The sequence below is a fragment of the Mangifera indica genome, chromosome 1 (genome assembly GCF_011075055.1).
Source record: "Mangifera indica cultivar Alphonso chromosome 1, CATAS_Mindica_2.1, whole genome shotgun sequence".
NCBI classification, from domain to species: Eukaryota; Viridiplantae; Streptophyta; class Magnoliopsida; order Sapindales; family Anacardiaceae; genus Mangifera; species Mangifera indica.
In genome coordinates this window covers 24,543,525-24,568,209 of record NC_058137.1, presented here as the reverse complement: position 1 = coordinate 24,568,209, position 24,685 = coordinate 24,543,525, and the positions used below count along the sequence as shown (strand labels likewise).

Below are 24,685 nucleotides of genomic sequence, written 5' to 3'. Positions count from 1 at the left end.
ATTGATGCTTACAAAATTTATAATATCTGAAATAAAAAATAATATTGTCATTCCTTAATTTATGGACGGCATGTGCCAATGCCAATTCTACCGAAACGAACAATGCCAAGTGGCTAACATGCATGCATGTGACCATTATCATTGTAACAAAGCGCCTTCTTTGATCATCATCCATCCAAATCCGACAGCTCAGCCTTGGTTCACAGTTCATATTAGATTCAAACGGAATCTGCTTAGTTTGTAACCCGTATGATTTAATCAAACTCTAATTAAAAAATGTAACTCTAATTTAATCAAATTCTAATTAAAAAATGTAATTTGACTTTGTTAAAATTTAATTTAAATTGATGGTTTAAATTTATAACCCAGTTTAACTGGAGTTTAAAATTCAAATTAATGATTAGATTTGTAAATTGGTTTGACTAAAATTTATTGTTCCAATAAGTGATTTTATTTATTATTATAAGTTATGAATTTAAAATATTAATTTAAATTATAAATTTAAATTAACTAAATAAATTATTTTTATTAAATTAAATTAAAATTATTTTTAATTTTAATTATATTTTATTTACACTAAAATCAAATAAATTAATATTTAAACTCGATTGATTTCGTATCCATCCCATGGGACAATCATTTCACACAATGGGGCCATTCCCAATAAGTATTGAATAGGCTTTTGTGATATTCTATTAATTAAACATTATTATTATTGTAGTTGGAACAATGTAAATGTTCACACATGAGAAAAAATTTTAACATGTTTACATCATTTTTTTGTATTTGATTGATATTATGACTTCTGCAGTTAAGCCTTTCAAAATATTCACATTATTATTATATTTTAATTTTAAATTATTACGTTAAATAATTCAATTTTTGAAAACCACGAAAAGAATGTCCACCTTGTCAACCAACTCATCAACAGATAAAGAGGGCCCACGACGCTACGCGTATGGAACACGTACGACACGCGTCACTAAGCAGACAGTCGATCGATTTCCTACGTGTTGATCATTCTAACGTGTCTTTTCCGGGTCAGACCAAACCTGAATATAGCAGAATTAATTAAATAATTATCGTTAACTTCCTTAATAAGATACCGCTTTAAAAGCGTGAGAAGGATAATTAATACTTAATTAACGTAATTAATCTCTCATTAACTCTTGTTAATATCCAAATCTCCCTATCTGCCTTAACTTCTCTCCGTTTATAAACACGAAGACAAAACCAACTAGCCTATGTCAAGTTTCCAACTGTGAAACTGAAAATGTGTCAGAAACGGAGATTGCAACAAAACCCTCTCCAGTTTAAGTGGAGTTTTCTCGTACTTTGGTTTGACGAAGTTATGATTATGTTCTTGAAGTTGATGATTTGGATTTCATTCCACGAAGAAATTTAAGTTTTGAAGAAACTAAAGATGGCTACTTTAATAGAGGTTTCGATAATGCACCATGTGGGCATTGTCTTCTTGTTTCTTTGGTTGCTTTCTTTGTTCAATCGATGTGGCCCCATAGCTTTTTTCGTCTCTTTAGTTTATCTTTTCTTGGTAAGTTTATGACTAACGTTACTTATCAAAAAAATGTTTATGATTAAGTTTGATTGATTAATTTCGTTTTTATCGCTGAGTTTATGGTGATTTGTATAGCTATTGTGTTTTCAATGTGCCGTGAAAGGTTCATGAACAATATGTTGAGAGGTTGAGGAGAAAATTACAGTTTGAGGAGAGGAAGCAATCTTATCAGAGAAGGGTATTCAAATTCTCTCTCTTTCTCTTGGTTTTTAATTTTTTGATTTAGTAAGTTTTTTTTCTGGGCTGATGTTGTTTCATTTGACTTTTTAGTTGTGTAATGGGTATTTTGGTTAATTAGAGAATCCGGGATGATGAGATTTTTAAGAAATGAAAAGGCAGAAAGAAATTTTAACAAAATTAAATAGTTTGTTGAATTCTATAGAAAGGCGGTTTTGTTCTCTTATATTCGATAGAGTAAGGTACATAATTGAAGACAAAGATATGATTATTCTTGTTCTTTATCTGATTCCTGGTAAAAAAAAAAAAGAACTTTGATGCGCTGATGCTTTAATTCTATCTATTTACTTCCAGGTGCTTTCGGATTCTGAAACGGTGAGATGGCTGAATCATGCTGTTGAAAACATATGGCCTATATGCATGGAGCAGATCGCTTCGCAGAAGATTCTGCTTCCAATTATACCTTGGTTTCTGGAGAAGTACAAACCCTGGACCGCCGTATGAATCTCTTCATTTTCTGAATTGGCCGTATCAATTTTTTTTTTTAGTTATACCATAGCTGTTGATTCAGAATGGTAACTTTGTAAGAATGTTCTGTGATGGTGGAACGGTTGGCACAACTGTTTTTTTTTTTAATTGAAAAAGTGAAGAATTCTTTATTGCATATTTCAGTTTTATTGAAAGGTATGAAGTGTTGTATGAGTACCGAATTTTGGTATTACCGTGTCTAGTAGAAAGTGTGGTTGCCTTTAAATACGAACGTGTGTGGATATTTGTAGCTTTTCTACGTAGATTAAGTTATCCACTATATGAGTATATTGCTAATAACATATCCTATATGTGCAGAAGGAAGCTGTGGTTCAGCACCTATATCTGGGCAGAAACCCACCCATGTTTACAGAAATAAGGGTTCTTCGCCATTCTAATGATGATGATCATTTGGTATGTTATAATAAATAATGAATTAGTCATCTTGGAGCATGTTTTGTTTCTGTGATGGTCCTTCAATTACTTTGGTAACAACGTTTGGAGATTTTACTGTGTGATAATGGCAGGTACTAGAGTTGGGTATGAACTTTCTCACAGCAGATGATATGAGTGCGATAATTGCTGTGAAACTGAGAAAAAGGCTAGGATTTGGAATGTGGACAAAGTTGCATGTGACAGGCATGCATGTTGAAGGGAAGGTACAAATATGTATATTAATTGAATGGCATGCATTTATTTATCTTTAAAATAAATATTGGTCATTTGACATTAGAGTTTGTTACTTTTAACTAAAGAAGGATGAAATTGTTTGGGCTTAAGCTGGGTATCCTCTTGTAGGTTTTGATTGGGGTGAAGTTCCTTCAAAAATGGCCTTTCCTCGGCCGTTTGAGGTTATGCTTTTCTGAGCCTCCATATTTTCAAATAACAGTAAAACCTATCTTCACTCATGGTCTTGACGTTACAGAACTTCCAGGAATTGCTGGATGGCTAGTAAGTTTAGTTCACATTTGTAAAATGAATTTATCTGTTCTGCTTCATGGTATCTTTCTTAATCTTATTTAAAATGTCTTCTGTTTGATTAGGACAAGCTTCTATCTGTTGCATTTGAGCAGACACTTGTTGAGGTTAACTTCCTTTAGTCTCATTAAGTCGTCTTAAATTTGTGAACAAGTTTTAGTTATCATTTTTTCTTTAATCTAAAAATCTACATTTTATTTTGGGATGCATTTATAGGTCCCAAAACCAGCAACATTTTTCTCTGGATTGAATTTAGATCTTGTAATTTATCATTGTGCAGCCCAATATGCTGGTTGTAGACATGGAGAAGTTTTCCTCACCGCAGCCAGGTAATTAAATTACTGTAGAATTCTTCTTATAGGGTTGCACTATTTTTGGTTGTGGTCATTAGTTGATAACATTTATTTTGGTCCATTCTTTTTCATCAGGACGGGAAATTAGGGGTGTGGTTCTTTCATTATTTGTAGTTTGATTTGGGTAATGTTACTGTAGAAGGTTGAACTTGGATTGTGAGAAAGGTTTGATAAAGGGATTCCTTATGTTTCTTCTCAATAAATAAATAACAAAAAAGAAAATAAAGGGATTGGGTAGTGTGAGCGTATGACAAGACTCATGCATTCTGCCAAAAACCTGTTGGCTCGCTCTCATCTCCTTTTTAGGACAAAGGAAGAACGAAAACAGAAATAAAGATCGAGAAAGGAGATCATAGAGAGCCATCAGCCTTCTTACCATTGCTAGGCATAATAATATACCAGGTCAAGGTGAAATACAGTAGTGATGGGCCTTCTTCTTTGTCATAAATGGTTGACGAGGCCTATATATGCTTATATTGGATATGCATAGCTATGGTATGTGGCAAGTACAAAAGAAAAAGAACATGAGTGTGTCACTTGTCCTTGACTAATATGTTACCTTTGTAAAATATTATATAAACAAAATATTTAGAGGGAAATCTTGATACGATTTTGATTGGTGTCCAAATCTAGCCTTTTTTTCACAGAAGATGTAACACTAGAGGACCTGTGATGTTGAATCATAGTTTGCTTTGTAAAAATATTTGCAGGTCTCTTTTTTTCTCACAGATAGGATAAATTTAACCTCTTGATAATATGCTTTTCAGATAACTGGTTCTCTGTTGATGTAAAGGAACCTGTCGCACATGCAATTGTTGAAGTAATTGAAGCATCTGATATGAAACCATCAGATTTAAATGGTCAGGTTCTAATATTTTATTAGTCATTTCCCATCACATGTGATTTGTGAATGACTGGAATGAATTTTTCAGGTTTGGCTGATCCCTATGTGAAGGGGCAACTTGGACAGTACAGATTCAGGACTAAGACACAAAAGAAAACTTTGACCCCAAAGTGGCAGGAGGAATTTAAGATCCCCATATGTTCATGGGATTCACCTAATGTGCTATCTATTGAAGTTCGTGACAAAGACCATTTTGTGGATGATTCCCTTGGGTAATTCTCTAAACCTCACAATTCTGATATCTGCTTATGGGCAACAGTTGCATCCATCGTTACAAATAGTGCAATGCATTTATATTTCCATTCATCTGTATGTATAAATACAACATTCTGTCTTAACAAAGTGAAAATCTAGTCTAAGAAATCCAAAGCCCGTTGCACTAAAATTCCAGTTCCTCGCACTGTAAGTACCAACTGCTCTCAGAAAACCCTCCCCTAGATGAGAAAGCATGGATGCTACTCTAACACATACCCCGAAGTATGCTTTGAAATCTTAGTCCCAATTCTTAGGGAAGAAACTTTATAGAACTTTGGCATGTCTGTAATGTTATGGTTTTTAAGAGCTAAAGTATTTGAGTCCTACATTAATTCCGGCTACAGAGTTGATTTTCCAGTAACTTTCAGGTTCCTGGTAACAGTTATCATTATCTTCTAGTTGATTACTTAAAGAACTATGAAAAATGGATGCTGATATTGATTCTATTACTTGATTATTGTTTTATGTTTAGGCTGTCAATGTTATGCTCCAATCCCAGTTCCCTATTTTGGCTTTGTTATCATGATTTTTTCGTAGTTATGCACTCTTGACACCTTTTGAATTCTATTTTCCATTGTTTCATGAAAAATTGCTGATAACATTTTAAATGATTGATTCTTCTGCTATCTGCAGTGTCTGTTCCATAAATATCAGTGATCTTAGGGATGGCCAGCGACATGACATGTGGATACCTCTTAAGGACATTAAAATAGGAAGGCTGCATCTCGCGGTTACAGTAACTGAAGAGAGAGCAAAGGTAGTTTCTGTAAGGTTTGACTAAGGCACAATTGAAAATAAGATGCTTCACTACATTATAATGGAATACTTACATGGATTGCTGTAATGTGTAGTAAGATTGACATGAATTTCTGGCATAAATTTAAGCAGCGGGGAAGTCTGTCGGATGAGGAAACATTAAATAAGGAAGGAGTTCAAGATGAAGAGGAGTTACGAAGCAAGAAAGAAGTAGAGAACTCCTTTTCCAATGGAACTGACGGATGTTCCTTTTCATTTGTGACATCAGATAAGTCACCAAAGATGGCTGATAATTTTGAGCCTATACCCATTGAGGGGCAAGAGAAGTGTGGGATATGGGTCCATCACCCAGGAAGTGAAGCAGCACAGACTTGGGAGCCTAGAAAAGGAAAGAGCAGGCGCATTGATACCCAGATTCGTGGAGTGCATAATGATTCCTTTCATAGCACTGATACGGCAGCATCTGGATCTCTGAACAATGACAGCAGCAGTACTGACGAAAATACTGAGGGTGAAAATCGTTTTCGGCGGGGCTTACGAAAAATTGGTTCTTTGTTTCAAAGGAGTCCTAAAATGAGGGATCAACAAAAAATTGGTTCTATGCTCCAAAGGAGTCCTAAAATAGGGGATCATTCAGGCAGCATTTCAGAGCCTGTTTCATCTCCACGGGCTAACCTTAAAGCAACCAGTTCTAGGGAGGTTGGTATGAAGTTCATAGTAGAAGATCTTCCAGGTCCCATCTCTAGTAGCATTCTAAACGAAGTATGTATCAATTCAGATGGAAGTAATCCAGACAACCCTGAAAAGAGAAGTGATCCCGAAAGGTATGAAAAGAAGCATATGAAAGGTATCGCAAAGAGCTTTCTGAATCAAGCAGAGAAGCAAGCTCGCAACTTAAAGCATGCACTTTCCCGAAAAGGCTCTGGAAAATCTTTAGGTGATTCATCTACAGGGAATGAACAAGAAATTTATCCGGAATCCGACTCTTCTCATGATGAATCTCCTGCACCTTCCACTGTTGAAAGAATACCTGAGTGTCAATCTCCTACACCTTCCACTGTTGAAAGAATGCCTGAGTGTGGAAACGAGGAGTCTTGTAATACCAAGGATCATATCGTTCAAACTGGTTCAAATGATTCTGAAATGGATGTTGAGGACCAAAGGGAGAAGGTGAGTGTGGAAGCTGATGAGAAGAAAGGGATCAATGAGATAAGCAAACTGGACCGGAGCGGTAATGAATTGATCAAGACTGTAACTCCCCAGCTTTCTGAGGAGGATGTGGAACAGAGAGAAAATGGAAAATCTGGCTCAGCTGAAGATATAATCTCATAGCACTTAATGCTGTCAATGTGCTGAGTAAATTACAGTGTGAACATTAAGAAGATCTTGCCCCATTCTATTCATTTGTTGATTTTCTTAATCTGTATAGCATCCAAATAGAATGACTGGTACTAGCTTTGAAAAGTCCTGGTGCAGCTTCAAGTCTAATGTGTTCTTGTGGGTATGGTTGTATTTCATGTTAGCATTTTTGTATAGCAGTTTACAGAACACAATTACAATACAAATCTAGGACTATTATGCATATAATATTAAATCAAACAACTTGTTATTGAAAGAATAGTTAGCAGGACTTTAGTTACATTTATTTCTTTTGCCTTCACAGACCTTCATCTAGCAATCCATACAAAGCCTCTTGATAAAATCTTGCATTCAAATGACACCCCTTGACTTTCATTCTCTGCAAAAGCTTCATCCCCTCCTCAACCTTGCCTTGCTTCTGAAGCCCCAAAATATTCCAACAGTATTTTCAAAGAATAATATAAAATGAATATTGTTTTTACATATACATGTTCAATGCAGTTTCATGTTTCAGTAATTTTAAACACAATCCATAACAAAAATATTTTCACAAAAGAACACATCAAAATTTTTAGTTGCTCTGGTGTGTTTAAATCTGTTAAAGTTAAGCCCTTCAGTTTTTCCTTTCCGGGATTACTGTCAAATCCAAACATAATAACAATACTCAATTCCCGATTCTATTCCCTCTAACAAGAATTTACATAGTCACTGTTAAACTTGTAATTGTCTATACAATAACATATGAATTTCAACTATACTATCCTAATGACAGATATCTTCAATTTATGTGTTGACTGAAAGTACACTATAAACAGGCTATAATTAGTGAGTAGCAAAAATCATCTGTTTTTCTTTTTCCCAGCTAGAATTGGTTGAATATGCAAGTGCCGGTTGAAGGCCTCGTTGAAAAGGAGCTTAGTCTGGAAGGCTGATATAGCTGGGAGCCATGCAAGAATGGCTATAGGTGCAAAGAGAACAACTCCCATTCCGTAGTCATATGCTTTTGTGAGGACCTGCATAAAGTCCCATAATCCGACTTTCTCCACCTTTGGCCTCATTGCTTGAGCAACCTGACAAAAGCGAAATGTAAGTCAAGAGAGAATGGATAATATATGTTGTGTAACAAGTCCGAGTATAGATGCTTTAACTCTTACCAGTATTAGACCCCAGCCGGTTGGCAAAAATGCCAGGCAACATACAATTATGTCTTTGAAAGATAGTTGACATATGACAGAGAGTAAAATTATAACGGTTAGAGAACCTAGGAAGAGAAATGCTTTGAAAAACCTGAACACAAGTTGGTACTTAGCACTGAACACTTGTTTTCCTATGTTCACCGCCTGCAAATCATGTTTGAGATATCAAATTATTGTTGAGTTATAGCAAAGTGAATGAGATTTAATCTACAGTGGGAGAATTCTACCTTGACTGTTAAGAAAACTGCAAGAAGCACAACCCAAGAAAGCACATAAACCAAAAAATTTTTGCTCTTGTGGGAAATGTCAAGGTGATAGACCAAACCATATTGATACATGAAAAATCGAGTAGAAAGAAGTATCTCAAACAACCTAGCACCCAAGCCTGAGCGACGAAGGTGGTCTTGCTCATCATTCCACCAAGACTGCCAACTTTTGTCTTGTTGAATCCCTATGCCTCCTTGTTGCTTGATCCACTTATTCCAGTCTTTCCAGTCATCTACTATCTTGCCCCATTCAAATCCAGAAGGATTAAACAGAAATGGCGCGGATAACCAAGTAATTGACATGAACCAAATGGAGTATGTGATTAATACATATTCCATGCTGCTCTGATAGGACCGCCTAAACAAATCATAGACAATCAACAGAAGTAGTAGTTCAAATCCTTTAACAAAGTGGCTCCGTGAATATAATCTGTAGTTCTCAGTGAAGCTGGCATGAAACACTACTACTTTACGTCCTGTAGGCCTGTACTTAGCTCCACCATGCAGAATTGTTCGCCCATAATAATGGATTTTTGTTCCAAGAGAGAAAGTGAAGAAAACAGAAGCAAGTTGTAATTGCATTAGGACAAAATCTTTAAGAGCAGTAAGAAATCCTCTCTCAAGCCCAATCTCCATCACCATTGGTAAGCCTGTTAGGAGCCCAAGCTGAATAAATGATTGGGAGGCAAGAGCTGTTTCCAGTGATTGTATGTTTCTCATTTTAGCCTCAAGCATGAGTGCATTTTGCAACCCACTAAGAACCAGGTATAACTGCCCATAGAGGAATACATGGATTGCAGTCACTGAGATCTGTTGAAAATATTATTAATTATAAACTAATCAGCACAAATATGCAAGACGAGTAAGAATTACCAAATACTGCATATCAGAAATGAAAGAAAAAGACCGCATATATAACATTACTCTTAAGTTACAATGAAAGGAAATATAAGAGGCTTGTGATAAATTTGAACTGATAATTAACACATAGTTTGTCAATTTATTTTCCACCTTTCAAGTGTCCACATGGATCTGTTTCAACTTTCCACCATGTTTGTATGGATGATATTGTTTATTTACTATATGTTCAATGAAAATGGTGATTTTTTTAGATAGAGTTCTATGTAATTTGTTTTCAAAACAATTGGTAAAAGATGATAAATTAACTCAAAGAAAGATCATATTAGGGATCAACGTGGTTACCAGGCTACTGAAATAAAATCCAATCGTTGTGAAGTAACAAGAAAGCATCCGGAAAAAATCAAAACGATGCCCAAGGCGGTATATGTCCCGACTCAACGTTTGTTCACTGTTTCCATTAGCCACTTTGGCCTCAAACTTTGAGATTTGGTTTAGGCCCACATCACGACCTTTGCCCACTTGCAAATACTCATGGTAGGTGATACATCCACGTCGTAAGATAGAATTAAATCCTAAAATGAAAAATTCATGTAAAAGTGAAATAACATTGACCATATGATGGGATATATAAAATTTGGGTACTATATCCTACCAGCAAAAACATCCTCACTTAGATTGATTGTTTTTGATGCTTTGCTTATTCCTCCTCTTGTAATGTGGAATACCCTATCAAATATATCAGGATGTCCGTAATGAAATCTTACCCTGGAGATAAAAAGAAAACAAAAAAAAAACTAATAACTAGAGAGCATTAAGCACAGAGGAAAATATGAGTAGATTAGCAGAGTATTATAGTAAAAGAACTTAAAAAAAGGAAGGATTAGTGAAGCGATACTATATAAGCAATAGCAAAGCCATGCAAGCAATAGATATATTTAAATGAAACAAGGTTATTCAACTAAGTTTTTCATCAATCAAATTTGGAGTATTGTGCTTGTCTCTTCATGAGGTAATAAGTCATATAATTTATATACACAGACAAGGCAAAATATATGCACATATTCATACATCATTATTAAAAGCACAAGCTTGACGTATTGAATAGCTGTCACCTGAGAGGATTGGCAAGAAGCCGTTGACCGATGGTGACAAAACTAGTCTCTTGATATGACATGAACCATGCTAAAGAAGAAACACTGCAGTTTAAGAGGATTTAAGATTTTCAGTCCATAAAGATCTAAAATCACTAGGGTACTTTTATAGGTATATGAAGTATGTAAACACAAACTGATATTTAATATGACTGTTGGAAGTATTTTCCTCACAAGTTATGCGAGCATCATTTGACATAACATATATTGGCAATAGAGAGAACTTAGCCCCATGTATGGGCTGTAGATGCTGCAGTGTTGTAAATCAAACCTTCCCAATTTTGGTATGAATGGATTTTGTCTCAAGATCTCTTATATGCCTACAAGAGCCTATGCTCTCTAAACTAATTGGTTCCCACTTTGTAGGCACAAGATGCAATATTTGTAACTTCTGTGATAAGATGATCTGACCTTCCTGTAAATATGTGTTCCCTTAAACCAAGTATTGAAGGCGGCTGTCGTCCATGGTTCTGAAGAAATTCTTGCAGAAGATTCCTCATTTTGAAAGCTTCCTCCAGATAATTATCCTGAAAAGACAGAAACCATAAGAACAAAAGCCATTGGATTCATTAACTAGTAGCTATTGGTGCAAGAGCATACTTGGTTCATATCAATTGTTTGTAGCGCTTCTCCACGAGTAAAAATTATGGCATGATTTTGATTTTCAGGCTTCCCTTCTCCAATATTTGGTGGACCAGGAAGTTTTATGCGATATACTTCCTTCAAAAGATAATCAATACCAACAATTACTAAGTGCATGGCTACGATAGACCAAGAATATCCTACTTATCTGAATTCAAGTATTCTAACTCAGGTTTCAGTTTAATTGTTACATTGTGCATATAGATATATTGTTACATTATCTCTCCATATACATATCAGTAAAATTAAATTAGACTCATTGTCATCCAGGCCAGTTTTTTGCGCTGCAATCATGCCAAAGACATCTTGTCACCTTAGTTTGAATAAAGGAGATATATAGTATGCTCTTCCCATAATGACTAATTGAAAATATTGCAACTACAAATAACAAAGTAAAGAAAGCTTAGAATATGCAAACTATATAATTATAGTAACCTTCGTGTCTTTGGATCTTAAATCATAATTCTATCACCTGGTTTCTCAATTTCATATTTGATCATCAATAATTTCAGTGAATTTCACCCTTGAAAGATATGTGTATTATTCAACAAAATTTAGCATACATATAAGACAACATAAATTATTTATCTTCCTTCAGCCAGCCGAAAATTTCAAGCGCATTCATTCTTTTTAAATTTTAAAACAAATAACTAATACCTGATCAAGACCATTGACTGCCTTAACCAATATAGAAGAATAAACCTTTTGAGGTTTGTCTGCCACAATCACTTCTTTCTCCTCCACATAGGCAACACGAAGAGACGGGTACCTTAAAGTAATAATTTCATGGCTTTAGATGACTTGTAAAATATGTTCTACAAAATAAACTTCAAATTTCTACAACATTTCTTTCTCTTTCTGGTAAATAAATCACCTTATCATTAAGTCAATTATGTCTTGTGCATGGGGATCTCCAGAAGATTTTTGTGCACCAAATAGTTGACAGGAAACAATATATGTGAATTTCATGTCTACTAATGCATCTATTTTAGCAGACATAAGATTATTTCTTTCAGCAGTTTCAAATCCTTCAAGGATACCTGGCAGAAACAATCTCCTCAGCATATAATTTTAAGTGATGTACAGAGATTCTATAGAGCACACTTTTACTATAAAAAGGAAATATTGATTTAAAAAAAGTGGATCATAAAACAAAGGCTTCTAAACACTGTTATCCACATTCAAGATTGCAAACCTTCGTTTACGGCCATGTCAAGAAATGCTTGTATTTTTAAAGCTTCTTTGTAGTACATCATTCCTCTAACTGTTAAAGCCAAAGAACAGAGGGTAAAGTTCTGAACATTAGTGTTTTTGCTCTGTTTCAATCAAAAGTAAAATACATGAAATCAATTGATTTTTTTTTTTTTTTGGTTTTACCTGTTCTGCTTAGTGTCTGCCCACGAAAAGAGGCCCAGTTTCTAAGCTCCTCATCTTTTACTGAATCCATATTTTCACACCCCATCCGTTCCAGAAAGTTCTTCCATTCATCTTAAAAAAAAATAGGAACATGATTGAAGTTTCAACCTACTGGAAAGACATATATCAGTGAAGATGTCCTACTCTGTGTTACCTGGAAAAATCTCTTTCATATAGAAGATGATGGAGACCTCTTCTTCACTTGAATTTCGTAGCTCTTTCATTGAAAAGTTAATGTCTTCCAAGTAATGTGGAGTAAGAACACTGTACTAGAGAATGAACTTCATTAGGAAAAATATATGGCCTACGTTTTTATCAATTAAAAACATTTAGCTTTTTATTCCATGCTTCTTAAAACATTATTATAAATGGATATAAAGTTCTACAACTTTATAGGGGTTTGTTTTCTTGTGTATCTTAATAGTTATCACAACTATGATGCTTGTTTTAGTAACTACAAATTAGAAACCATACCACAAGAGAATATTATTGTTAACAAGTTGAATCTTAAAATATGTATTGTATGTATATATGTATGTATGTATAAATTATTATTGCATTGCACCCCGTCTGCTTTAGCTGAAAATTTTAATATCAGTAGAATGGTATGTTACAGAATAAACAGAGACAGAAAATAGACAAAGCTAATGCAAGAAGACTTAATGACAATGCTGAATTAAATGTCAGGCAAATATCTGGCTTAATTTATTTGCCAGATTGTTCAGAATTGATTACTATGTATCCTGAGAAGAACTGATGTAGATATGGAATAAAAAAGTACATATAAAACCTACACTAAAAGACTGCAATATATTCTACTTAAATTGTAGGTTGATGCTATTTGGTCCTATTATATCTTTGGTATTATCAGAAAGACTAGATAAAATCCAGTTCTTTTAAAGATAAAGAGACATTTCATAAAAATTTAATTAGCTTGTATCTATAAACATTTAGTTGATCTATCACTTCAAATTTCAGAAGTAAGACAACGTAAATACAACAAAATCACAGATAGAAATAGTTGTCATCGAGAAACAGAATGGGGAAGGATCAGTATATTAACCTGAATGACAGCATATTGCATACTTCAGGAGCACTGGGCATATCCATAAACAGGGAAGTAGCAAAGAATGAGATACGCTTACGAGCATCTAGGTTCACAGGTATGTCCATTGCCTTGTCTTTAGTAGTGAGCAACAAAAGAAAACGTTTAATCTGCCAGCCAAAGTTTGGAACAGAGGTTACATATATATATATTATATATGTATGTATGTATGTATGTATAAATATAAATGTAAGCGTTCAAACTTAAAGATCATGCACTTAGAACAGTATATGAGTTTACATGCCCGCCTGTGCAGAAAAGGTCAGAAACAAAAATTGAGATGGTTTACCAAATCAAAGCAGGGATAAACACAAATGAAAGAAGAACAACACCTGTTCATTCAGAGGGCCAGTGTCTTCAAAAGGAAAATATACAGAACTCTTGTTAGCAAATAACTGACGATTAATATTGTTGAGACAGAAGCCAAAATCCAGCTTAACCTCCTCAGATTCATTCAATAAACTGAATACTCCGTGCACATTGAAAACAGAATTTAGTAGAGCGAAGCCTCTAAATTATCTTAAAATGGGAAAAGTGACTGAGAGCACCAAACCTGGAACCATTTGTCATCATATCATTTATTACAAGCTCAAAGATATCCTGCAGAATCTTCACAACATTATCATGTTGCTTTTCATTTCCCTCGACCTTAAACAGTATTATAAGGGAGTAGATTAGGCTTCACAATTAGATAAGAAAAAATCAAACACTAAATTCAGCTTTGCATTGCAACAATTACCAGAAGTTCAACCAATTCAATACATTTTGCTTGCAGAGCTATGAGCTCAGAAATCTTGAAATCTTCAAGAAGACTAGATCTCTCAATACTTTGTTCAATTTCTTCTATAATTTTGTTAATAACCCTAAAAAGCAAAGCAGGAACCACCACAGTGTCCACAACAGTGTTATAGGCTGGAAATAACGAGAAAGCAGAATTACAGTTTTAACTCATCAATTTCATAGCTGAGTAAGGAAAGCTACATACAACAACTGGGCCATAAAGAGCTAGTGACCTTAAGAAGAAATCCTAAATATGCGCATAAAAGTTTAACTTTGATTGAAAGATTGCCTTATCTACCTTTTCTCCAGGTCACCAACAACAAGAATATCAAGAATGTACTTCAGTGATTCATAGCACTCAATAACAGCACAGTACATGTACTTGTCCTTTCTTATCTTCCCGAAAAGAATCTCATCCTTCCCAACAAAGTCTCTTGCAATGCTGAGTGCTGTTGAAAACTAACAAGAGTAGGGGCATCCTTTATATATGAAAAGAATATAATACAAAATCACATAATTTGTGTAACGACTATACCTTATTTGCTAGAAGGAAAATGGGCCAACGAATAATTCCAGTAAATAACTCTGATGACATAGGTATTGTCATCAGATCCAACTCCCTGTTCATGAAAAAACATATTTTAGAAGCTAGCAATCTAAAAAATTATTGACGAGCACATCAATAACCGATTAGCTCTACCTGTTGCTTATCAAGTCTTCTGACCGGAAAGTATTAACAACTTGATTCCACACTAAAACAAATTTGGCAACATCTTTTTTATCTTCAAGTACCTGATAAAATTCAATTGAATCATTATTAAGATAAAATAGAAAATCCTTCAAAAACAAATTTAACAATTTTGAAAAATTAGTTCCTCTCACCTTATAAAATCTCCTGAAAAAGCTTTTTCTTTTTCTCTTTTGGCCATTTTTCTGTGTGGTTGGGATAAGGCAAACATTGAATGCTGAAGGAAAGGTGTGAAATCTGCTTCTTAGCATTCCCAATGTGCGAATCTGTAACTAACAAGAGTTAAATAGTTTGGGATCATGCTAGTTGGGGAAGAAAATTACGTCTTACCTCTCCAAGATGATGCAAAATGCCATAAAGTCCACCAAAGATTGTACAGAAAACAGAATACCAAATCTGTGTATCCATGAAATACACCTGAGTACCAAAGATAATAAATTAATTATAGAAATCATCAATCTGGCAACAGAAAGGTAAAACATATCCAAGAAGTTTTCTGTGCACTGCAAAAAGGGCATGTAGTTCATCTTTACTATTTCATTAGTTGACATATCTATTAGAAACATCATTTACATATCCAGATGTTACCTTGCATTAAAATCCTATAATTGCATGTATGCAACAGGAAAAACAATCTATCAACTGATAATGAGCTTCATCACAACTAAATATACTCTACATTAAACATTGAAAGGAAACATTCCTGAAATTGTGGCAAAAACTCACAACTATGATGGGGGCCCATACAGCCACAATTGCACCAGCATTACTCTTGACTACAAGAGAAGAACATATCTTCATTAGGTAAATCAACACCAACAAAACTCAGGTTCGCCACTTGAAATAACACAATTAGAGAGATGGAATTTACCTTTTGGGAATAGTTCATGCCAATCATAATTTTGCACACCAATACTCATAATCATTCTTGTAGGTGCAATGAGTGGTCTTATCTGTATTTTTCAATTGGAAATTCTCACTAGTAAGTTCTATTGCATGCACAAATTTCTAAAGATAATCAAAGTCAGAAAGAATATAACAGCTCACACTTTCTGAAACCTAATCAAACATTTCTATTAAAAAGTTAAAAGGCTACAAGTATGAAATGGACTAGAAGTCCACAAGAAGCAAATAAAACTATTAGGGGCATTAAAATCTACACAAAAGGAAAGCAGTTCATAGAAACCAAAACCTCTGCTATAAACCAAAAAAAGACCACTCCCCAACACAAGGCACTGAGGCACTAAACAAGGAAAGCAATTCATCTTTTAAAATCTCGTTGAAGTTGAGATGAAATAAATACATATAATGAAAGACAGAAGCCTCTTCATCATGTTTGAGAGGTTTTAACCATCTTTCCTCCCAAGCTAACAAAGCACAGATAGATCTCAGTTTAAATTCCTATTACATGCTGCATAATTTAGAACTAAAAATGGTCTAGATGGTGCCAGATAATATTTATATTTTGTAACTAAATTTTTATGATGCTTCAAAGATCTTGCCTCTTTCAGATGGTTCAGAGATCTTATAATATTCCAAACTCATTGCCTATTTCCAGAACACCTTGCCATCAACATCATGTTGTTGGGAGTAAGTAGAGTAGTACTCACCTCAAAACTGTAGCTGAATGCTAATTTGCTAACCAATACTAATATCCAGAATAATGTATACCTGCATACAAGGAGAAAGGAAATGCGTTAATAAACACTTGATACAAAGGCAATAAACCAGAAAAATCATCACAGTTAGGAAATAGAGTATACTTGAACTGCGAAACTTGAGTTTCCTGCATTCCACGTCCGACAAATAATCTAGGCTAAATGAAGAGAACCAATTATAAGAGAGATATTACTACAAAATTTAAAAACAGTATGATTATTGGAAAAGAAAATGAAAAAAAGGTCTACTCAAAACATTGAGCTATATAGAGTATATAAAACATGGGAAATGAAAAAAAAGATTTAGCAATACGTCATAAGCTCTTGGAATATCGTATCTGTAATTTGACCTCGCATGTGATTATTTTTATTAAGCACAAATGAAAAAAAAAAAAAACTTAATAATAGTACATTCTTGTTCATAGTTTTACCAAATGTTGCACTTTATTCCATTAACTATATTTTTAGTACGTTTTCATGCCACAAATTTAACATTAGCTTCAACAGCTTTGAACTCAAGGTTCACATATATGATTAAAATATAATTTAGGTTTTTTATTCTCATTATATCTTGCTCAATCTTGGAAAAAAAATAAAAGCTAGAATTAGTACTGTAAACCATTGCAATATACTAACATCCAATGAAGGTCAAAATTCCCTATAAAACACAATTTTATAAAATGTTGACAGAAGTAGAACCAAAAAACAGATGTTAACTCTAATGATAAAATATAATTTAGGTTATTTATTCTCATTATATCTTGTTCAATCTTGGAAAAAAAAAATAAAAGCTAGAATTAGTACTGTAAATCATTGCAACAGACTAACATCCAATGAAGATCAAAATTCTCTATAAAACACAATTTTATAAAATGTTGACAGAAGTAGAACCAAAAAACAGATGTTAACTCTAATGAATTCTACCTGTGTCCACCAAGCCAGCATTGTGCATAACCGGAAATTTGAGACCTCAATGTATTTGCCAACCGCAGGAACAAAGAATAACACTAAGTCAACTGCGTTAGTCATCAAGTATATTGTTACTGCAACCATATAGGAAGAGAAACACAATTCTCCAAGCCAGTTCTTGTACTGTGTGGAATAACAAGTATATTTCCTTCTAGAATGTACATACAACACAGGAAGAACAATTGTCCATATAACTGCAACTACCAGCTTCATCACAAGTTTCCTTTTTTGAGAGGAATCCATCATTCTTCTGGCTTTCCAAGTGAAGGCAATGTCAAAAATTGCTGAAAGCCCAAATTAGAGAATGAGAATACCATAATTTTGTGTATATATGTTCATGTGTTTCAACATGCATGCATATATATGCTTCCCAAATTTTATATTTATGTCTATGCATATTTTTCAAGTATGTAAATGTTTCTGTCTCCATGAGCATGTGTAGCTGTACCTGAGCATGTTCATGTTACGCTGCCAAGACATGAGCATGAGGAAATAACAAGAGTTGAAATATGGCAATAGGTTTCAATGTCCTTATATTATTGTCAGAAAGAGTACTAATATTCCCTTAAAATGATATCAGTTATAGGAAAAATAGTTGCATATGCCCACACCTTGTATCAGTTTGAGAAAAGCAAAGGTAATGAAGATGCTCATAATGTCCTCAAATGTTTCCGCATCAAACATTTGAAGTGGAGACTCTAAATCATGGCAAGCTATGATAATCATTGCCTGAAAGACAACAAAGTGTATTGATCAAAGCCAAAACTATGACAAGAATACAGTTAGTACACCACTTTATCAAGTCAAAAAAGACCTGAAGGGATAGAATAAAAAAGCTCCACATTCTATCAAAGCTCCTAAAAATCTGCCAAAAAGAACGAATCTCCACAAAATTTGTCTTCCCCAACCATTTTGGCTCATGATTTTCTTCTTTAGCAGTCTGTGGGAGAAGAAATATATGTGAGAGAAATACATAACTAGAGTTTTGATATAGAACAGACGAATTGTGTTGATCTTGATGCCAGTATGCATTAAAATAAAATAATTCTTGCAAATTATCTAAAAGCCTCACTATTTAATTCAGGTAGATATGTCAAGACAAAAAACCATAGAAAACAGTTACAAAATAAAGCTCCACCAGCCAATGTAGCATGTCTTTTAACTGGTTTCTCTTTCTCTATTTTTTTTTTTCAATTAAACACACCCCAGTCCACTTCTTCCCAAGCGCAATCAGAAATCAAATATAATCCTACCACTAATTGGTATAAAGGAGATGGAGTTATCCTTAGTTAATCAAATTGTGCAAGTTACAACTCGCAAAACTATTTCTCAATAAATCTTATCTTTGATTTCACTTTGTAAAAAGAGATTTCCATGAGAAATAAAATCTTACGACTTCTTTGTCATTTTCACAAAATGTACCAAACAACCTCTCATAATTATAATGACGGACTCTAATACAAGGCAACCCAGAACAGTGGATGCAATAGATATCTGAATATATAAATATAATTTTTCAGTACACAGGTTCAACTATGATATGACTGTTAATCTTAAATCAATAAGATGCTACATGCCTTCGACAAGTTAGATACAACAGAGGGTTTGGAGGCAAAAGTAATGGTGCTATAGATTAGTAGAAGTGTAGAACACTCAGCTAGATGTTTCATGTCTATTTAATTAATAAATCAGATTTTGAGCATATGTACTTATGTGAGTTCTTTCATCTATTTACCACTTGTTCTTCATCTTCCATTTCTTCTCCTATACTTTTTTCTTTTTCAGCATCAAGCAATCCTTGGGCTTTTTTAACTTTACAATTAATTGCTGGCTGTACACAAAAAAAATCATGGTCCAAACGCAAGGGCCAACCTATCTCAAAGCAATCTGGAGACCTGAAAAAACAGAAACAATGATTATCCATGGTCTGAAGCAAGAATATGGAAAGTAGGCATAGAAAATGATAATTTAGCATTTGATTCCAACCAAAAATACTCATTCAGATCATCGTAGTTTCTCCACGTCGAATGGTGAGCTGTCCCACTTTTGTTTTTTGAAGATTCCTTCATTTTTGAATAAGAAAATGAGATGATTAATAGTACTATTTAGAAAGATAGGATTAGATCAAAGATGTACCTCATATATAACCCGGTATATTGGCTTAACCACATTGTTAAGGAAGGACTCAAACCCCCCTCCATAAGCTGGCATGACCTTCTGCCCTGTTGTCGTACTAACAGCACCGGTTAATACCCCATGCAATTCATATGCCATCTGAAATCAAACCAGGCATATAAGGATATATGTTTAAAGACAGAACATTGAATCTATATTATTCTATATGAATTTCACATTTATACCCTCAACCACATAACTGAGATCTGAATATTAGTGCATCAAGCTTACAGTGTTATTTCTGAGCAATCCTGTCAGTCATTATTATTGCTTTATTGTGGCATGCTTGAAATCACTAGCAAAACATGTGTCGCTAACAATCATAAGGTCAAACCACAGATGTCAGTTTCTCAGCCCTCACCCAAGCAAGTTGACCATGTCAATGATGTAAGAAATATTTTCCACTGATTTCTTTTCTCCCATTACAATAATAATATGGTATTCTTTCTTAATGCTGTTCACTCCATGAGAATATCCTTTAAGAAAAAATCTTTCTAAAATTTTTCAAACACTATAATGTCATTTTGATGGAGGAAATACTAAGAGTTTTGCAATCTTTCAAACGGATCCTTATCTTCTGTGGACATCTTTTCACTCTTTTGTAACCACTTCAATCAATCAATGATTTATATACATTTCTTCTCAAAAAAAAAAAAAAAAAACTAAAAGTTTAACCCTTGAATTTAATTCATTTATTCAAGTCCCTACTCACTCATCAAGTCATGTATTTCTATCTAGCCGAAAAGGAGTTAAGTTTTAGGAGAGGCTAGGATAGTTTATACTTTTCAAGTTCCAGAATGATGGGTAGAACAAAGGTAAGAAAAAAACAAGAACTATCAAAATATGTAGTACCAACTCAAATTCAGTTGTAAAACATTTTTCAACTTACATGGTGAAAAATATAACAAAGACACTCTGGCATAAACCGCAAGTTTGCAGCCTCCCCCCATATAAGAAGGTAAAGCCCTATATACAAAATTTTATATTGTTGAGCATCCTGTTTCACGCTAGGCAACCTTCAAAGACAAATAATTACTTTATCATTAGAAACTGAACAAGGGAATCAAAATTCTGTACAACCTTCTGAGAAGAAATCCTACCAACCGAAACAAAATATAAACATATACATTATTGGTGGATGAATGATTACTGCAATATAAATAGAAAAATAAGACACTCTTTGTTTAACCTAAGACAGAAAAAAAATTTCGTTGATGCAAAAGGAGGAGCAAATTAATCATTCTCTCACCTGATGCTGCCTTTTCTCCTTAAAAATTTGCACCAATTTGTGTAATTTTTAAAGAACTTTTTCATCAATTCATCGACAGCTTCATCCGCTAGCTGAATCATAAAAACAAACATTTCAGATTAATTGATAACCATAAGCTTAAATAGGTATAGTATCAAACAACTAAAGCACCTTCTTGTTAGAAGACTGTTGTTGAGAATGCCGAACATGGAGGTTTGCAAGGAGTAGAATTAGATGCTCCCTCTGGTTGGCCACATTTCCTTCCTGATTGAAACCACATAATATCAAAGTCAAGAGAACCCTGATGTCTCAAATTAAGAACCCAAAAACACTTCCAACTTGTGCTTCATACAAGTGTACAAAAGATATATAATATATATTGAAAAATGTTACAATTTAGTATAATCACCTGAAAACCAAAGCAATACTGAAGAAACTCAAACAAATCCACAAAATCACCGGATCTCAGGAAATCTTGGGCTGAAGGCAAACCACGAGTATTGCGAACGGCAGCAATTGCAGCTTCAATCTGTAGATATCAAGTTGCTAGTCACCAAACCTAATATCATGTTATTGCTATTAAACAACAGGCATACTGCAGCAGAATAAACCTAAGGCGCAAGTAAATTGTAGCACACAAACAAAGCTTAAAATAAAAGAATTCAAATCCAGAGCAGGCAACAGTTAATCCAATCTCAGCTCTTACAAGGCTTAAAAACTAAAATCTGTCTATCCTTTTTTCCAGAAATAAGAATTTGGCATCAAAGTCTTAGATATCTTGTGGTAGAAACCTGTCTATAGGAATAAATATAAAGAATATGGACCAGACCTCAGAGAATTGCAGAATCACGTGCTGAATACCTCCGTGATCGAGTGGAAGAATGTTATATGGCACATAGAACTGTGACTTTCTTTGAATATTGTCTCTATCGGCAAGGACCTAATAAAGAAGAAATACAGATAACGTGGTAATCAAGGTTCTAAAATTATATTATCACCAAATACAAGAGTAAAAGTGAAATGATTGAGAAATAGAAGCAACCTGATGACCAGCTGCAGTTGTCATATTCCTCAATACTTCATCAAGCACAGAAGCAATTTTACCAGCATTTGTCAATTTTTCTCTGTGAATGATACAAATGTAACTCCACAAATTAAATAGGAATAGCTTAGGGAAATGGGTATGGTAAATTTACCAGAACTTAAGCACAGGCGTCCAATATAATAAATTCAATTACCTGTCTTCTAAATAAAATGCTCCACCACTTTTGAGAACATAGTCCTTGTATATACAATAAACACGTCTCAGTTCACGAATGTCACTCTTTTCCTTTTTTCTATGTTTGGTTGTTTCTTCATCCTATAAATCATCCAAGTGTTAAAATGGCAAGAAATGTCAAAATGGATTAAATATAAAAAATATACTTTCTTTAATGAAAAGGATGAATAGATATATCCAATCAATAATTAAATGATCCTCAGAGCAAGAAGCTCCTTCTGTGTAAGGCAAAACTAAAAGGCACAAGACAACTGATTCGGTAATACTGATACATGAATAAAAATGACGCTTGAAAAAGAACCTAAATTGGGAATTTTAACAAACACTATAGTGAAATTCAGCAAGCAAAGAAGAACATAACAATAAGTATACATATGACAAGCAGAGAACACTTTGTATGTTTAAACAGGAAGCCCACGTATGAGCTATTACCTGCTCAAGCCGTTGAAGAAGTGAAGTTTTAAATTGCCGGACGCCTCTTCCAGTTGAATTTCTGTCCATTTCATGTGCTATTTCAAAAGCACGAAACCGGCCTGTTCAAGCACCAACATAACAATGAGAGAAAAGCAGTATGCAAAGTTGTTTTCGAACTTTAATTTCACAACTACAATGAGACTCAATCAGGCAATGGGGACACTGACTTTAACATTAAACCACATAATCTATCAAATAAAATCCTCATTTTGTCTCAACTTTTTCAACTACAATAATTTTCTTCTTCTCTAATTGCAATAAATAGATAACTTAAAGATGAAGAAAGCAGTTTAAGAATTCAATTCAACATTTTGAAAGAAACCCAAAGCACCATAGGAACTGAAATTTAACAGAAATAATAAAAAAGAAACTTACAGAGATAAGCAATACGAGGCTCCTCATTATCAATCAAATTGGCAACACGAAGGAACTTCTGGATTTCTGAAGCAAGAGTGGCAGGCAATCTCTCACTATCAAAACGTTCAGAAACATGTTCACGACCAGAAGTGAGTGATCTTGTAAGAGAAGAAGCCATTGTCGAGCTCTGTTCATCATGCTGCCTGTAATCTCTATTGTAATTGTAACTGTCAAATCTGTCATCATAAATAGGGTCTGCAGGAACAATCTCCTGAGACATTGCAGAGAAGAAATAAAAAGGGCACTTGTAAAAAATATTGCAGAGAATGGGAGAGGGAGAAACAGAAAGAAAAGTGAAGAAATAAAATATATAAACAGGCCGCTGATGGTAGAGATGGCGTTCTTGTTAAACATACTGGGTTGCTTAATGAGGTGTGCATTGAAGTGAGAATGGTGCTTTTTGGTGGGAAAGGGAAAATGTTAGTCATCTTTAAAGCTTTTGCTTTTTCATGGATAAATTTATGAATTTGTGTAGTTTAAGTGCTTCTGCTTTCTGCTGTCTGTGAAAGAAGAAGTGAAAGAGAAAGAGTTTCAGTGTTTTGAAACAGTGGAAAGGGCGACTTTTTGATTGGTGGAAACAAAAAAAAGCGCCTTTGAATTTGTGAATCAAAGAAGAGAAAAAGTGATTAATAGAAAAGCAAACAGATTAAATACACTTCTTTCCATTGAATCTTTTGTCACATGAATGAAAAATGGAACCTCGATTGGAATATCTATTCTCTTTATATTCTTTTTTTTTGTCAATTTTTACTTTCTTATTTCTCTGTTTTGGATATAATAAATTTTTAATCCGCATTTATAACACGTTTACGTAAATCTTACATCCTCAAAACAAGATAAATAGTTAGATTTATATGTATGTTTTATATCACTTAAAATATTAAGATATAATTAAAATAATTTATAAACTGTTTAAAAATAAAATCATAATAAATTATATATCGAAAATGATCCCAATATAAATGTTACTTTTATCACATTAAAATTATCCAAGGTCAAAAGCACTTTTAAAATAAGCTTTTGCTTTGCAAATAAAGAATGAAAAAAGTAATTCAAATAATTTATGTATTTGTGATTGAAATGGGTTTAGTTGTTATTACTGGAAAGTGGCAAACCGTGGCCCCGTTTGGGTTATTTCTTCTTCACTAAGAATCCAATAACCCTTGACAAATTAAATCAAGGCTAAAAGACTTATTCCTACCAAAAGTTTTTTGAATCCCCAAACTACTATCCCTTATTTATCGAAAATTTAAATTCTCACTCATAAATAGTTAAACTTAATAGTTTCAGAGTAAAATAATAATTTAACTAGTAATATATTAAAAATAATAATATTTTATTTTATTTTTTTATTAGTTTAAAATGTTAATAATTTTAGTATGATTAAATTTTAAAAAATTATATTTTTTCTTT

The 24,685-nt window shown here is 33.7% G+C and overlaps 2 protein-coding genes across 5 annotated transcripts; one reads left to right on the top strand and one right to left on the bottom strand.

Annotated features, from left to right (window-relative positions):
* Nucleotides 1-1,171: 1,171 nt before the first annotated feature.
* LOC123225629 (C2 domain-containing protein At1g53590) lies at nt 1,172-7,142 on the top strand. Of its 4 annotated transcripts, none has more exons than XM_044649729.1 (12): nt 1,172-1,552; nt 1,680-1,754; nt 2,108-2,251; nt 2,600-2,695; nt 2,809-2,940; nt 3,080-3,232; nt 3,325-3,366; nt 3,540-3,588; nt 4,380-4,472; nt 4,545-4,728; nt 5,405-5,528; nt 5,627-7,142. In XM_044649729.1, exons 1-12 carry the CDS (start codon nt 1,424-1,426, stop codon nt 6,857-6,859), a joined length of 2,454 nt encoding a protein of 817 aa, XP_044505664.1. In that variant the 5' UTR covers nt 1,172-1,423; the 3' UTR covers nt 6,860-7,142. The 4 variants fall into 4 exon arrangements, with proteins under 4 accessions (XP_044505664.1, XP_044505679.1, XP_044505672.1 ...); XM_044649744.1 differs by having other exon boundaries at nt 1,173-1,552; nt 5,660-7,142; XM_044649737.1 differs by having other exon boundaries at nt 1,173-1,552; nt 5,657-7,142.
* A 396-nt stretch (nt 7,143-7,538) lies between these two features.
* On the bottom strand, nt 7,539-23,802 carry LOC123225619 (putative callose synthase 8). Its single transcript, XM_044649719.1, has 41 exons — nt 23,231-23,802; nt 22,814-22,914; nt 22,341-22,462; nt 22,145-22,226; nt 21,932-22,042; nt 21,512-21,631; nt 21,274-21,366; nt 21,103-21,194; nt 20,743-20,869; nt 19,815-19,952; nt 19,665-19,741; nt 19,414-19,573; nt 18,493-18,618; nt 18,290-18,407; nt 17,634-17,962; nt 16,815-16,867; nt 16,662-16,722; nt 15,923-16,004; nt 15,778-15,827; nt 15,382-15,468; nt 15,186-15,317; nt 15,004-15,095; nt 14,839-14,923; nt 14,602-14,762; nt 14,263-14,386; nt 14,077-14,171; nt 13,856-14,003; nt 13,482-13,633; nt 12,573-12,682; nt 12,380-12,490; nt 12,198-12,266; nt 11,877-12,042; nt 11,660-11,771; nt 10,961-11,080; nt 10,772-10,887; nt 10,322-10,405; nt 9,862-9,974; nt 9,552-9,781; nt 8,310-9,158; nt 8,041-8,226; nt 7,539-7,956 (listed from the first exon to the last, which is right to left on the bottom strand). Exons 1-41 carry the CDS (start codon nt 23,490-23,492, stop codon nt 7,726-7,728), a joined length of 5,877 nt encoding a protein of 1,958 aa, XP_044505654.1. The 5' UTR covers nt 23,493-23,802; the 3' UTR covers nt 7,539-7,725.
* Nucleotides 23,803-24,685: the final 883 nt, after the last annotated feature.

Coding starts and splice junctions, on each gene's coding strand:
- LOC123225629 (XM_044649729.1), top strand. CDS start 1,424: ATGGCTACTTTAATAGAGGTTTCGATAATGCACCATGTGGGCATTGTC. Junction 2,252..2,599: donor AGTACAAACCCTGGACCGCC/GTATGAATCTCT, acceptor CTATATGTGCAG/AAGGAAGCTGTGGTTCAGCA. Junction 3,367..3,539: donor TTGAGCAGACACTTGTTGAG/GTTAACTTCCTT, acceptor ATCATTGTGCAG/CCCAATATGCTGGTTGTAGA.
- LOC123225619 (XM_044649719.1), bottom strand. CDS start 23,492: ATGTCTCAGGAGATTGTTCCTGCAGACCCTATTTATGATGACAGATTT. Junction 14,924..15,003: donor GAAGACTTGATAAGCAACAG/GTAGAGCTAATC, acceptor TTTCATGAACAG/GGAGTTGGATCTGATGACAA. Junction 12,043..12,197: donor TGACATGGCCGTAAACGAAG/GTTTGCAATCTT, acceptor TGTTTCTGCCAG/GTATCCTTGAAGGATTTGAA.